The sequence below is a fragment of the Clytia hemisphaerica genome, unplaced genomic scaffold (genome assembly GCF_902728285.1).
Source record: "Clytia hemisphaerica strain Z4C2 unplaced genomic scaffold, Clytia hemisphaerica genome assembly, whole genome shotgun sequence".
Classification (NCBI taxonomy): Eukaryota; Metazoa; Cnidaria; class Hydrozoa; order Leptothecata; family Clytiidae; genus Clytia; species Clytia hemisphaerica.
In genome coordinates this window covers 593,263-606,712 of record NW_027104215.1, presented here as the reverse complement: position 1 = coordinate 606,712, position 13,450 = coordinate 593,263, and the positions used below count along the sequence as shown (strand labels likewise).

The 13,450-nt window shown below is 36.0% G+C and overlaps 1 protein-coding gene across 1 annotated transcript; it reads left to right on the top strand.

The window, feature by feature from the left end:
* Nucleotides 1-3,140: 3,140 nt before the first annotated feature.
* On the top strand, nucleotides 3,141-9,939 carry LOC136815725 (ras-related protein Rab-27B-like). The gene is made up of 5 exons (XM_067072171.1): nucleotides 3,141-3,484; nucleotides 6,596-6,684; nucleotides 7,241-7,386; nucleotides 8,261-8,415; nucleotides 8,677-9,939. The coding sequence occupies exons 1-5, from the start codon at nucleotides 3,314-3,316 to the stop codon at nucleotides 8,809-8,811; spliced, it is 696 nt and encodes a 231-aa protein (XP_066928272.1). The 5' UTR covers nucleotides 3,141-3,313; the 3' UTR covers nucleotides 8,812-9,939.
* The last annotated feature ends 3,511 nt before the right edge of the window (nucleotides 9,940-13,450 follow it).

The window sequence follows — 13,450 nt, the reverse complement described above, 5'->3', positions numbered from 1 at the left end:
CCCGTAACTTACGCACCGAAGGCGAAAGATTTTGCTTTCAGCCCCAAGCTCAAATAGCTTAACAAAGGCCCTAACAAAGTAGCGAGAATAAGCTCACAAAAAGTGCAAATTGGTCATGTCATAAAAAGTCTTTTTTGTAATTTTGGCGCTGCATGCGAAAATGTTGGTCTAAGAAAAGTCAAACTGCTTAAAGGAGGCCTTAAAAGGTAGACAAGGAACATTTGAAGCCCCCGCCTACTTGAAGTTTTTCCTCCCCCCCCCTCAGTAGATACTTTCTGACCACACTCTTAATTCTTCTGGATATATCCACGCTGGTCGGCATTAAGCTATATTTTTGAATCAAATGCGTATCCAGAGCAACTTGCAAAGCTATTTGATTTGCGGAGACTAAGGACGGTAAAATGACTACTTGAAACGAGTTGGAACAACCTGCTGTTTTTACCCGCAAAATCGAGGATAGTTGAATGCTGATTTACCGTCGTCCTCGGTCGATCAAGATCTAGAAAAATCGAAAGCTATAACAGTCTTCGTTATATAAAAACACACATACATAAACTCGGTATAGATATCACCCCAAAAGTGTTGAAAACGATTCCCAAAACCAATTGCATAGCAATATCATAAAAACAGTACCATTATACACATTAACTTTTCAGGGAAAACATCATTGACGATCCGATTTGTGTGTGGTGGATTTGAAAATAGATTTATTCCAACAATTGGCATGGACTTGCAAGAAAAAATTATGGTAAGTGCGAGGCTTTCTATACGACCTGGTCGCTTATCATGCTTAGCATGTTGACTTGACTTATTCTACTTTTTAGTCTAATACACGCCTAGATATGGGCGTATCCATATATCCAGCGTATTTTTTATATCATGTATATCGCTATTTTGGTTAAGATCTCACTGACTAGGATTCCAGTGAATTATTTCCTGGACATTTTTGCTAAATATTTTGAGGAAAGGAAGGTTAAGTCGAACCGAACATCTGACAACTTTCTTGGATGATGATTGATGATCTGTGGGGATTGGGGAAGGGGTGTTAGAGTGCAAATTCATCTTTGCAATTGTTAAAGACGCCTGAATCAGTGGAAGTGAGACATTATATTACACTCTAGAGGTACGCCTTATACTCTTTGAAGCTTTCGAAAGATTCTTTGTTAGCCCAAATTTGCATAACAGGTGCAATTCATGATATGCAACACTGGAGAGTCTTCCAAGAATTTTCAAAAAGTTCAACCCAATACGTCACTTTTTCTATTGTTTAAGTCACGTATTGGGTTGAACTTTTTGAAAATTCTCAGAAGACTCTCTAATGTTGCATATCATAAATATAGCTAGAAGGGAAGGGAACTCACGAGATATCGTGAATGCCACAGGTTGGCCTTCCTTGTAAAATGTAAATGTGTTTGAAAAAGTGTAGAATTTTTTTTGCACTGAAGCTTCACACTGGTTCGCCATCGGGGGGGGGGGGTCATTTAGACAAAAGGAGAGTGCGGGTATATGCCATCCTTAAGGGTGCCTTTTTTCGATCGTTAGAATCCCACTAAGGGTCGTAAAAATCACAAAATCTCTAATTCCAGTCCCCTTAAGGGCTGTAATCACCTGAAATCCTATTTATCGACCCTCAAAAGCCTAAATTCCAAGTAAAATAGTCCCAGTCTGGCTTTTTCCTGGTTGGTAGGATGAGGAAAGAGGAAATCACTCCTGGAGGTGGGGCACTCGATTTCTAAACGACAGCATGTGCCACCAAAAAAATGGCTTTCAAAATCGGACGCTTACAGTGCAGCCCTTCAGCAGTGAAAAGGTACCCTTACAGTACATTTTACCAAATGTTTCTGACCCTTACAGTGTAGTTTGATTCCATATCTTATTTTACTGAAGCCACCTGGAAAAGAGCCAGAGATGTCGTGACACAATGTGCAAAACAAATCAAAATGGGCGCGAGTCAAAACTATAAAAATACATCAGATTTTAACTGTCACACTTCCAATTCAGCAATCTCCAAAGACTAGTTTTACAGTGTATCCAACTGAAAGAAGACCCTAGTGATCTCTATCAAAAGTTCACCCTTACACAGTGCATTTCGAGGATCCCGATAAAAACCGACCCTTAAGGGTGGCACATGCCGTGGACTAGACCATATGAGTGCCACCCAGGAAACCACTGCCAAGATCAAGTGATAACACCCACTTCCCCTCCCCTCTCAGGACTGTCAAGAGAGCAATAACATGCCCGGGGGTACTAGGATTGGCGGATGAGCGAGAGGTATGTCTTACTCTGTACCAGAGTGTATCTCACGTTTATCGCTTCGTAGTACACTCTGTGCGCATTGTCTGTTTGATAAAAAAATTCCCGTACATATACCTCTGCGATGAAGTATAAATTATAAATAGCAACACAACTCTTATCGTCTCTCCTCTCTCGCGAACACTCCATCGCAGCGATCGGTTTGAAAAATCTCAAATGAAAAAGACAATGACAACAGGCTCTCTAACGGCAATGAATTTAAAACTGGCTGTAGACACTGGGTCTGTGTACAGACAAGGTATGTCCGGAAGGGACCGAAAACCGAGAGACTGATTTTTGAACTCTGAGTATCACATCTCGATTAGAAACCAACCCTTACCGTCCGCACATACCCCCAGCACCCATTTTTGCCTAAGTAAGTACCACCCCCCCCCCCAAGATAACATGAAGAAACTGAATTCGTTCAAATACTTGAAATACGGTAAAGTTCTGAATGAAAAAATTATTTCACTAACAACAAAGCTCGAAAACAAAAACTCAGTCAATGATCTTGGAGTGTGGATATGAGTAGTGACCGTTCATTCATAGATCCTCGTGATTCAGACTAGGAGGGCACCGTAGCGTAAGGGTAAGAACAATAAGTAAGAAGGCAGATTTTCTTACACGGAGCCGGTTTTTAGAGGATGTGGTCAAAGCATAGATATTCTTTAAAAAAATCTTTAAAAAAATTTAGCCTGTCGATCATCGGTTTCGATTACCACTAACAAGTAGAAGAGGTCACCGAAATCGATCTACTTGGGCGTAATACGGGGGGCGTAAAAGTATTACGCCAATATTCGATTTTTGAAAGCGAGGCTAAACATCTGTCTTCCGATTCAAGTCGCACAAACAAAAACATTACAAAAAAGAAGCTGCTGGTTGTGGTGGTTTGGAAAAAAAGAAAAAAGATCAACTTTTTAATATTGAGAGGTTTTATTGGAAAATAGATAAAGAAATTTGAGATTTCCTTTGGAAAGATATGATATAGTTCTAATAGTATCTATCAGCTTGTAGATAGAGAATGGATGAAAAGCCTCCACCTCAAATAGCTGATTATGATTATTTAATCAAACTTCTTGCACTTGGGGATTCCGGAGTTGGAAAGACTACCTTCCTTTATCGATACACTGATGGAAAATTTGCAGAGGAAATTTATATCAACAGTAGAATAGACTTCAGAGAAAAAAGAGTGGTGAGTTTAAAACAATAAGATCTGGGAAATAAATATCTAACACCAGACGCCCTCGCTCGATAGGATCGATCATCGGAATGGCTCGATGACGGATCGATATGTGATCGATGGATTACTTAACGATCCGGATAGGAGATCGATGGAAGATTCAGCCATTAAAAAGTCTTGTGTATCGATCCTTCGTTGATCCATTATCGAGCTAGTATTTCAATCGAGTATACCCGATTTGTCATCGATCGTTAATCGATTTGTCAACGATCGTTAATCGATTTGTTATCGATATCGTAAATCAAGTATGAGTCGATATGGTCGATAAGATCAATAAAAGATCAATGATAGATCGATAAATAATCAATAACTAATCATAAGCTTAAAAAAATCTTGATTATTGATCCTCTATCGATCTCCTATCTGGATCGTTAAGTAATCCATCGATCACATATCGATCCGTCATCAAGCTGGTCTGATGCTCGATCCTATCAAGCGCGGGCGTCTGGCTAACATGAATTACGCGTGGTGCCAGCATCCAGTTTTAAGAGCATGGCAGAAATCATCGAGATCTCGAGGGCAGAGAGTGCTTACTTTTCAAGGGCAGGGGCAAAATTTTGATAATATCTACAGTTAAGGGGCAAAATCATTTAAAACTGGCTATATTTACCTGTTTTTCTGGCTTTTTTTGTGGTGGGAAACAGATCTTAGGGGCAGAGTTTTATGTTGGAAATTTTTCCTTGGGGACAGCCATGACATGCTCAGAAAACTGGTGCAGCATGACATTACACAAACATGTCTGAGCCCCGCAATTATTATTTTCTTAAAAATAACCTAAACCAGACCCTTGCAATTTGGGAACATACTCAAGTGAGCTACAACCTGCCCAAAGTAAATGTAAAACAGTTTGAACTCTAAGATTTAAAAAAAAAATTGTAAGTGTTCGATCAAGCTCGCTCAATGGGTTGCAGTTCGATCAGTTCGATAAGCCAAATTTGTTTGACAAGTTCATGCCGCTTCACTTCTCTTCAAAACCAAATTCGGAATATAAATTGGGAAAACACATCTGATAACAGATTATACATTTTTCCTGTGCTGTACCGTCAACTGCTCTAACTTGGGACGATTGGTCGAAACATGGGCAGTCTAAACTTAAACTCCTATATCAGGATTAGAAACTAGGCTAGTCTTACCTCTTTTATCTTTTCCTTTATAACAATACAATGCTGACAACACATGTGTACATGTACATTGACAAGTAATCCTTGAGAGAAGTTTTTATAGTAATCTGCAACAAAAACAAAAGTGGTCTCTTCTACTGATTGCTTCCCAGCGCTCCTTCGCAGCTGTTTATCAAATTTCCACCAATGAGGTTGCTGCATTTCAAACGGCCCTTCTTTTTAGCACCCGTGGCCTTTCAGTGCCTTGCACAACGGGCGGTATAAAATCCCACCCTTCATATATTTGTTTCAATCCATGATCCGTGGTTTAGGTTTTTTCTCATCTTCAATTTACTGAAGAAAGTGGGAATTTGATGCGAGAGTTAGATTGTCAACAAAGTGCCGTAAAAAATCATTGAATTAAAGAAGAACTTTAAGAATCTTAAATATTTTCATTTTGAAGAATAGGCGCAAAAAAGTGAAACACAGAAAAGTTTCCTTTTTCATTGCATCAGATTGCATTAATCGAAATGGGGGATTTGGAAAACTTTCTATGTTTGGCTTTTTGCACAAACCCCTGTAACTATGGGCGAGCACCCCGTTGCTAAGATGTTGGCTTGAAATCGAAAATGAAACCACTCAAAACGAAAGTAAAATCGGCCCATACTCGAAATCCCCTAATCTTGATATACGAGTTTAAGTCTATACTGATGGGACTGTTGATATCTGACCTTTATTTTCACTTACTGTTAAATCTCTTTGACAACAAATTTGTTTTGATAACTCCACCAAGTTTATCTATACCAGGTTACGAAAAATTCTTATACTTCCACAGATCCTTTTACCAACAAGAATAACTGAGGACTCAAGGACTCTCATTGATAATGTTATTTCTAGCCCATCTGATAATGGAACTGTATCTGGCAACATATGCTTTTCCATATCAGATCATCTCCCCCAGTTTTGTCTCTTTCCATCATTTGAAGGTAAGTTTCCCGGTGAAGATAATTTTTCAGCAAGACTGGTCTCGTTTCAACCAAGAAGAATTTATTCTGGATTTTCTTGAAGTTGATTGGGACACCCTTTTTTTGAGATTTGAGATTAATCCAGACTCCTGTTTCAATATTTTTAATGACAAAATGAAAGTACTTGTAGAGAGACATCTACCCACAGTCAAACTTACCAAACGTCAAGTTAGATCAAAAACAAAACCATGGATAACGCCAGGAATTTTGAAGTCAATCAAAAAACGTGACCACTACCAAACAAAACACGCTAAGGCTAAAACTAAGGAGTCCAAAGATCGACTCTATGAATTATATCGTTGATATCGAAATATGATAGTCACTTTGACTAGGCGTAGTAAAAAAACCCACTACATCAGATATTTTGATTTCCATTCTAAAAACTCTAGAAAAGTCTGGTCTGGTGTTCGCGATATAATCTCAACAAGGCTAACTCAGAAACATCCATTTCAATCATCACAGGTGACTCTTTGACATCAGATCCTGAGAAAGTAGCCAATTCCTTCAATGATTTTTTCACTACTATAGCTGATTCTATTAGTGAAAAAATGCTGAGGTAGAGGACATTTCCTGCCAAGTTTTAAGTTCATAGGATCCCTAGTTTACAAAAAACACTAAGGAGGATGGAAAATATTCCCCTCCCTTGATAATATCAAACCCAAAAGGCTTGTTAATAATCTCATAGTCTTGTCAACTTTTTCTTTTAACTCTTGGTCAAACTTTTTAGATGTCTTTTGGATATCTGCTGCAAAGATAATTTCCACTAAATATATACAGAAAAAAGTCTTTTTTAAAAAAGCCCTAGGAAAATGAATGAATTTGGACACAAAAGGGTAATTAAAATTTCGCTTAGAAACCTATTTCAAATATTAGTACTGCAAAAATTATTCCACAAGAAGAGGAGTTATTTTTATTGCTACCTATTTTTTAATTGATAGGTATATCATGCGAAAAATTCTGATGGATCCAAACAAGCGAGAGGACAAAGAGTTCATCTTCAACTATGGGATACCGCCGGCCAAGAAAGGTATGTTTACAAACAATGCGCAATTGAAAAAATAAATTTTACACTCAACAATCCGCTTTACTTTAGTTGAAGCGTTTAGTTTTATCATTACACGTTTTTTTGTAAGAATAAACTATATAAGAACATAAAGCTTCGATGGCCAAAATCTCAAGAACATGTTCAGGAACATTTTACGGCTTTGCGGACTCTAAAACACCCGATTTCTTAAGAAAATAGGCAAAAATTGTCATAAAATGGTGAAAATATAAAAATGTTAAGAGCATTTTTAGGCTTAAAATCCAAAAAGTTAAGAACATCCGAAGACTTCAAACATTTTTGGATGTTCTTATAAAAAAGACGTTTTTAATTTTAATTTCAATTTAAAAAAAAACATTTATATTTTTATCATTCTCTTGCTTTTTATGTGTGCTTGTAGTATTTCTTTTAGGTCACAAAAGTTGATCACTTTTAAAAACACTTCACTTGTGTGAAGAACCTGTTTAACTTTTATTGACTTTGTAACAATATTCTAATCCCAAAACAAAGCTTTGTGTCAATATTTAAATATCACTTTTAGGTTCAGAAGCTTAACAACAGCATTCTTTCGTGATGCAATGGGATTCTTATTGATGTTTGATTTAACACATGAAGAATCATTTGTCAATGTGAGGAGTTGGTTGTCTCAACTGCAAACACATGCATACTGCGAAGACCCAACTATAAGTAAGCTTGTTTTACAGACAGTCAATGGCCTTCATTGTCACTTTTCTTTCTATTCCTTTTTTTCATAGATAGATAGATAGATAAATTAATTAATTACTTTTTCGGGATTCCTTTGTAATTAGTGAGGTAGATTACAATTGTTTACCCCCGTTTGTAGACAGGCTGATCTAAGCTTAACGATTCGTTTGCAGAACGTTCTAAAGTTGAACATTGAACAAGCTTGAAATAATCTGATCTATTATATAGAAGCTGTGTAGATAATACATTTTCAAATCGTTTGGTACCTTTTTATTTAATTACTTCCTAATGGTTTTAATTGATAGCATGTTGGTTTCTATTTTAAAATGAAAATAATAACCCCTAATTGATAAGGAAGGAGATTCATGTTAGCTTTTGTGAATTGAAAGTTATCCGTGACTCCAACAACCTCTCCTCGAGCAAAAGAACTGAGAATTGTTTCCCTTTTCTGCGGTAAAATCTTAATTTCTGTGGTTATATTCTACGGTTTTTTAACTTTCATTTTTTTTCATTAATCTGTAGACAGATTTATAAATTAATTTTGCACTGGAAGACAAAACTTGAATCATGTCTTATTATCTCTTTAGATTTGTAGTAATTTCCAAACAGTTTAAGCATAGATAAGGCTACAGACAGATAACCCGAAATCCTGTTTGATTACGACCTTTAAAAAGTTCTTCTTTTGTTAGACATAACCTGAATACCAGCAAGTGTTGTCTAAAAAGTTTATCAATGCTACTAAAGTCAAGCAAAATATGTTGGGCCTTCTGCCAGAATCTCAAACAAAATATCTTTTCGACATGCTAAAATACAGATCTAGCCAATTGTGACCTCTTTCCAATTATTTTTTGTTTAGTTTTGATTGGCAATAAGACTGATTTAGAAGCAGAACGGCAAGTCGCCGAGAAAGCAGCCAGAGACTTAGCTGACTCTCTAGGAATCAAATATTTCGAAACGAGTGCCAAGACTGGCGAAAATGTCAACGAAGCTATCGACGCTCTCCTAGAACAAGTAAGTGTTTATATTTCAATCCTTTCTTTCTTTTTCTATCACATTGTGATCTGTTTCTGCAATATGCAGATTATATATCAATAACAATAACAGTTGGAAAAATTTCAAAAATTGATAATTAGCTTCGTATTGGGTAAAAAGTTAACAAAATGAAAGGGTCTTTCAGGTACCTGAGAACGGATTTCTTTTAAAGTTGTGTACACTCCGCTGGTCTATTTAAATGTAAGAATCTTAATTTCATACACTTTGTTTTCCTACCAGGTGATGGAACAGATGGAAAGATGTGTTGACAAAGCCACCCTTCCGCCCTCCTTAGCAAATGGCGGTGAGCGAGGTCATAAATTACGTGAAGTAGACGAAGCACATGATGATAGGGGCGGTGGGTGTGCTTGCTAAGGGCGTACTGCGACAGGTGATTAATAGGCACATGTAATTCACAACTTTTTCAAAATGGAATTATTAGATTTTAACAAATTTCTGTATAATGCAATTTAGATGATTATGATATTTCTAATTTGATATCGCGAACTTTCTTTAAAATGAAAGAGGAATTCATCCTAAGAAAGTTAATATTTATTTAAAATTCCACTTTAAATTTGTCCTTCTTCCATTTTGGGAAAATTAAAAAAACATACTAAAAAGATAAAATATTTTTTTGTGATAATTAGAGGTATTTTTAGTTTACTGGTAGTATTTTTATTTATATTTTATTATTAATATTTTTTGTTTTCTTGTCTTTTATGTATACATATTGCATCATTAGAAGTTACATTGATTGTTGATTTCTTGTTGATTTTTCTGTGTAATTTTTCTCAAACCAATTTTATTAATGGAAATTAATTTACTAAAACACTGTCGAAGACATCGGTATTATACGAGATTTGATCATAATATACAGTTGCTCAAATCGATCACTCTTGAAGAGGAATCACTAAAATGATTCTCTTGTAAAGATTGTAAAAAATAGTCTTGGAGTTTGATTAATTCGCGATAAATCTTTTAGAAACACCTTTGAATTTGGTTCAGAGAAATTTATTCTGTCAGTTCTGTTAGTGGCATAGGCGTAGCGAGATGCCCTGCAAAATTTATGGATGAGAGCAGTTTTTACGACACTGTAATTATTGTCTTTGTTTTATCAAAAGATAATGAATATGTCATAAAAGTCTGCAACCCCTCGTAAATTTTGCAGGGTATCTCGCTTCGGCTATGAGTGGATATGAACTAAGGAGTTCCCTAGTCTGCCTTCAACAAAATATTTCTATCTTGAATCTGACAGAACGACTTAGATTGTCCAGTGTAGTGATTACATTACAGTCTCCATAACTCGAATTCCTCCTTAGTGTGTTCGAGTTATGGAGGCTTAATATTCTCTTCTTGTGTTTACTTTGAATGTGTTCGAATCCACACTATGTCATATACATTTTCTTTTTCATCGTCGAATAAATAAGACTACATTTGCTTTTTTTTTATTTATTGTTATATTGGATTTATATTTTGAATATAAATTAACAAACTGGAAATTCACATTTTTCTGCTCTTTCATTCCTGATTTGGTTATGTTCTCTCAATGATGAACTGGTGCTGTAGCCCGAAAACTTTGACTTGGTCCAACTCAGCTGACTTTGATTTCAAAAAACACGAAAATTCACCGAAATACCTTAGATTGGAGAACCTGTTAAATTAGAATACTGCACATATTCATTTCGCCATCATATATAAATAAAGAAATCATAGCATGGATCTCCAGGCTAAAATGGATATGTATATTGAATACCCAGCCAATTAAGAATTAATTTGTCATTAATTCCGCCCGGCTTTCGACCCTCGGACCCTTAGTGGAACTAAAAGGGAGGAAAATTGCAAAATTTTGTGAATTTTACGACCCTTAATGGGACCGAGATATAATTATTTGATGTCAGTCTGTAAAATCTGAATGCTTTTAGAACGAATATAAAAATACCTTTTTAAGAGTACCAAAACCATTGTATTGTCTAAAGCTCTCAAGCTAAGCTGAAATTTTGGATTTCAAAAAAAAAAAAAATGGAAATTTTCTTATTTATTTACAAAGAATTTTATGCACTGGAAAGGTTAAAGGGTACATTCAAAATTAGCCCTGAAATTTATTATCAGTAATATGATGGATAAATAAAAAAAAATAAAAGAATCCACTGATCTTTGCTTCTGTCAGTCCGCTTATTCTTCACGGTGCTTACACCTTTAACCAATAGCGAGGTTAAGTAAGTGTTTATTTAAACCGTTCAATGTGATATCGTAGCCTTGTAAATAACATTTTACTTGCATGGTTTGCCGGCAAGTTATGTACAGGCCTACGGTATCTCACTTTACGGTCAAAATAAACCAGTGCTTAACCTCGCTAATATAAACGCTCCCTTAGCCCTTAACAATCTAAAGCGCCGAAATCGCAAAAAAAGTGGCAGTTTTGTTGGCGCTTTTGATTGTTGTTAGGGGCATTGAAGTATAAGCCCGAAGGGCTAGAATCGAATCTCTAACCTTTCTCAGTCAAGAAAAAGTGAAGCCTTAAATGCGTCGTATTTTTGACGACGGATTGAATCTAGCAATTCTTTTGTTTTCATGTGATATATTTTTCGAAATTTAGCAGTAAACTTTAGTTCCAATCTGCCTGTCATTTGTGTAGAAATTAGACGGACCGTGTTAGTACCCTGAGTATCAGAGGTCAAGTTTTCAAAGAGAAAATATTCGCGCTGTGATACTCACGGCACCGTGTTAGGAGGCCGCGCAACTTTGGTAGGATTTGTTGGCTTCAAATCCTACTAAGGAGATTTGATTCTAGCCCTTCGGGCTTATACTTCATTGGTTAGGGGGATTTTGGATTTGGTATACAAAGTGTCCTTGGGTACAGTTAACACAGACTTTTAATAAAACCGCACGGCGCGGGTCCCTATATATAGTCTAGAAGTATAAAACTTTCAACTACTCAAAATGGAAACAACTGAAACAATAAAGACAAAATATATATATCTGTCTAATTCCCCCCGCCCCCAACTCGGAACCGCCCGGCTCCAAATATTAAATGTTTAAAGATGGTAGTCAAAGAAATGGATGAGAAAAAAACTTGAAAATGGCGACACAATCAGTCTCAGTCATCAGTTCAGTCACAGTCGGCCAAAAGAATTAAGCTAAGGACGTATACAAAAGGAAAGGTATTACTTTTTTAAAAACTTAAACCTGTTCGACAATATTTTAAGATTCGTTTTCTTTACATTTAAGTGGTAAATACTTGGGCCATATTTTGAAAATAGACCAAGAGTGCTCCAAGGATAGGAGAGTCGTAATTTAAGAATGTTCTATGATGAATTGATTCATAACTAAAAGCTAAAAACTATGCCGTAGTGGTAGGTGTTATTGGCATTTATTTATTATTTTACATTTCCTGTTGTTACTAGATGGAATATGACCCAACCAAGCTGACCAAGCAAAGAACAGAGCTTTCTTTTCTTTCTTATATCCAGCCTATCATAAACTCAAAACTACATTTCTTAAAAAGAAAAACAGATAAAGAGGAGGGGGTTCAAGGGCACCATCTCTCTGAATTAGTTTTGTTAGGCAATTAGACAGGACAAGCCAACAGACCTTTTGCAGAATAATTAGATTGAAGAATGTTGACATTAGACCAACGTCAAAGTGAAAAAGTGCGATACCTTTCCATCGTTCCATCCGCCATATTGAATTGCAATTGTATGCAAAAATTATGGTGACCGAACTGCTGTGGTGAGATTTCATTGAAGAAATATGCAAAACCAATACAAAAAGAAAGTATGAATATAAAAACTTATATGACATGCATAATCAGTTGGGTGTTTAAGATAAAAACTGCAATCATTTCTTTTTTTGCGGCTATTTCAAAACACGGGTCACTGGTCCAGGTCACGGGGCACGGGGCATGGGTCACGGGGCATGGGTCACGGGTCACAGGGCAGCTCTGATTACAGTAATTCAAACAGAAAATGTTTTAAAAACACTAAAAATTATAGAAAAAATCAATTTGAAGGTGTTTTATCCACGTATGACTATTTAAAATGTCAAAATTTGACCACATGCTTTCGAAGTTTGCGTCGTGTACAACGCAGACCGGAAAACACCGCAACATATTACATACATTATAACAAGCTTATATTATCAATAATACACTTTTAGTGCTATATGCATGTTATATGTTATACATAAGTAATATACATTATACAATTCCCATCAGCTGAAAACCGAGCTTTCTCAAGAAAATGATTGTACGGCTATTGTTAAATCATATCTCATTATATCCTATCCATCCACTTGAGTAGGAATATAATTTTAATGGATAATCAGGCTGCATCGTTTGAGGCGTGTGATAGCACGCGCACACCTCCACACACACCTAAAATCTTTGAGGAGAGTGATTAAATCACACGCCATAAATTTGGATTTTACTACTTAAAGTTATGCATAGCACTCCTTATCACACGCCTAAAGTACTTTTTAGGAGTGCGATTGACTACACGCCTGGAATTTTCAAATGACAAAGCCTGGATAATAATGTAAAAATGATGGTAATTAATAAATGTGTCAATATTTTCCACCTACCATTACATTATGAATTTTTAATAAAAATGACTCTAAAACCACTATCTTGCAGCATTTAATTGTTTTAAAACATGTCAATCTATATCCAGTCACATGATTAGCATCCTATTGAGTATGAAAAAACATTTTGCTGTAAATTGGTTCAGAGGCCTTATATTTCATGATTTTGACAATATTTTATAAATTATACGTCATGATATCGTTATATTTTTTCCAGTGCCCCGTACCCTGTGCCCCGTGACCCGTGTTTTGAACTAGCCGCTTTTTTTGGCAACTGTCACCAAAAACAGCAATTTTTTCAATGATAAGATACTGAATCAGCAGAAAAGTATAAAATAAGGCGAGGCCAATTTAATTTGTTGTTTTACGGGTCAAGCTACCCGAAAAAGAGGGTCGGTCGGTCAGCAAAAAAATAAAAAACAGAAGTAGTATTTCA

Bases quoted from the DNA above. Each gene is read 5' to 3' on its own strand.
- LOC136815725 (XM_067072171.1), top strand. From the start codon at position 3,314: ATGGATGAAAAGCCTCCACCTCAAATAGCTGATTATGATTATTTAATC. The intron at 6,685-7,240 runs GTATGTTTACAA...TATCACTTTTAG, and splicing joins GATACCGCCGGCCAAGAAAG to GTTCAGAAGCTTAACAACAG. The intron at 7,387-8,260 runs GTAAGCTTGTTT...TTTTTTGTTTAG, and splicing joins CTGCGAAGACCCAACTATAA to TTTTGATTGGCAATAAGACT.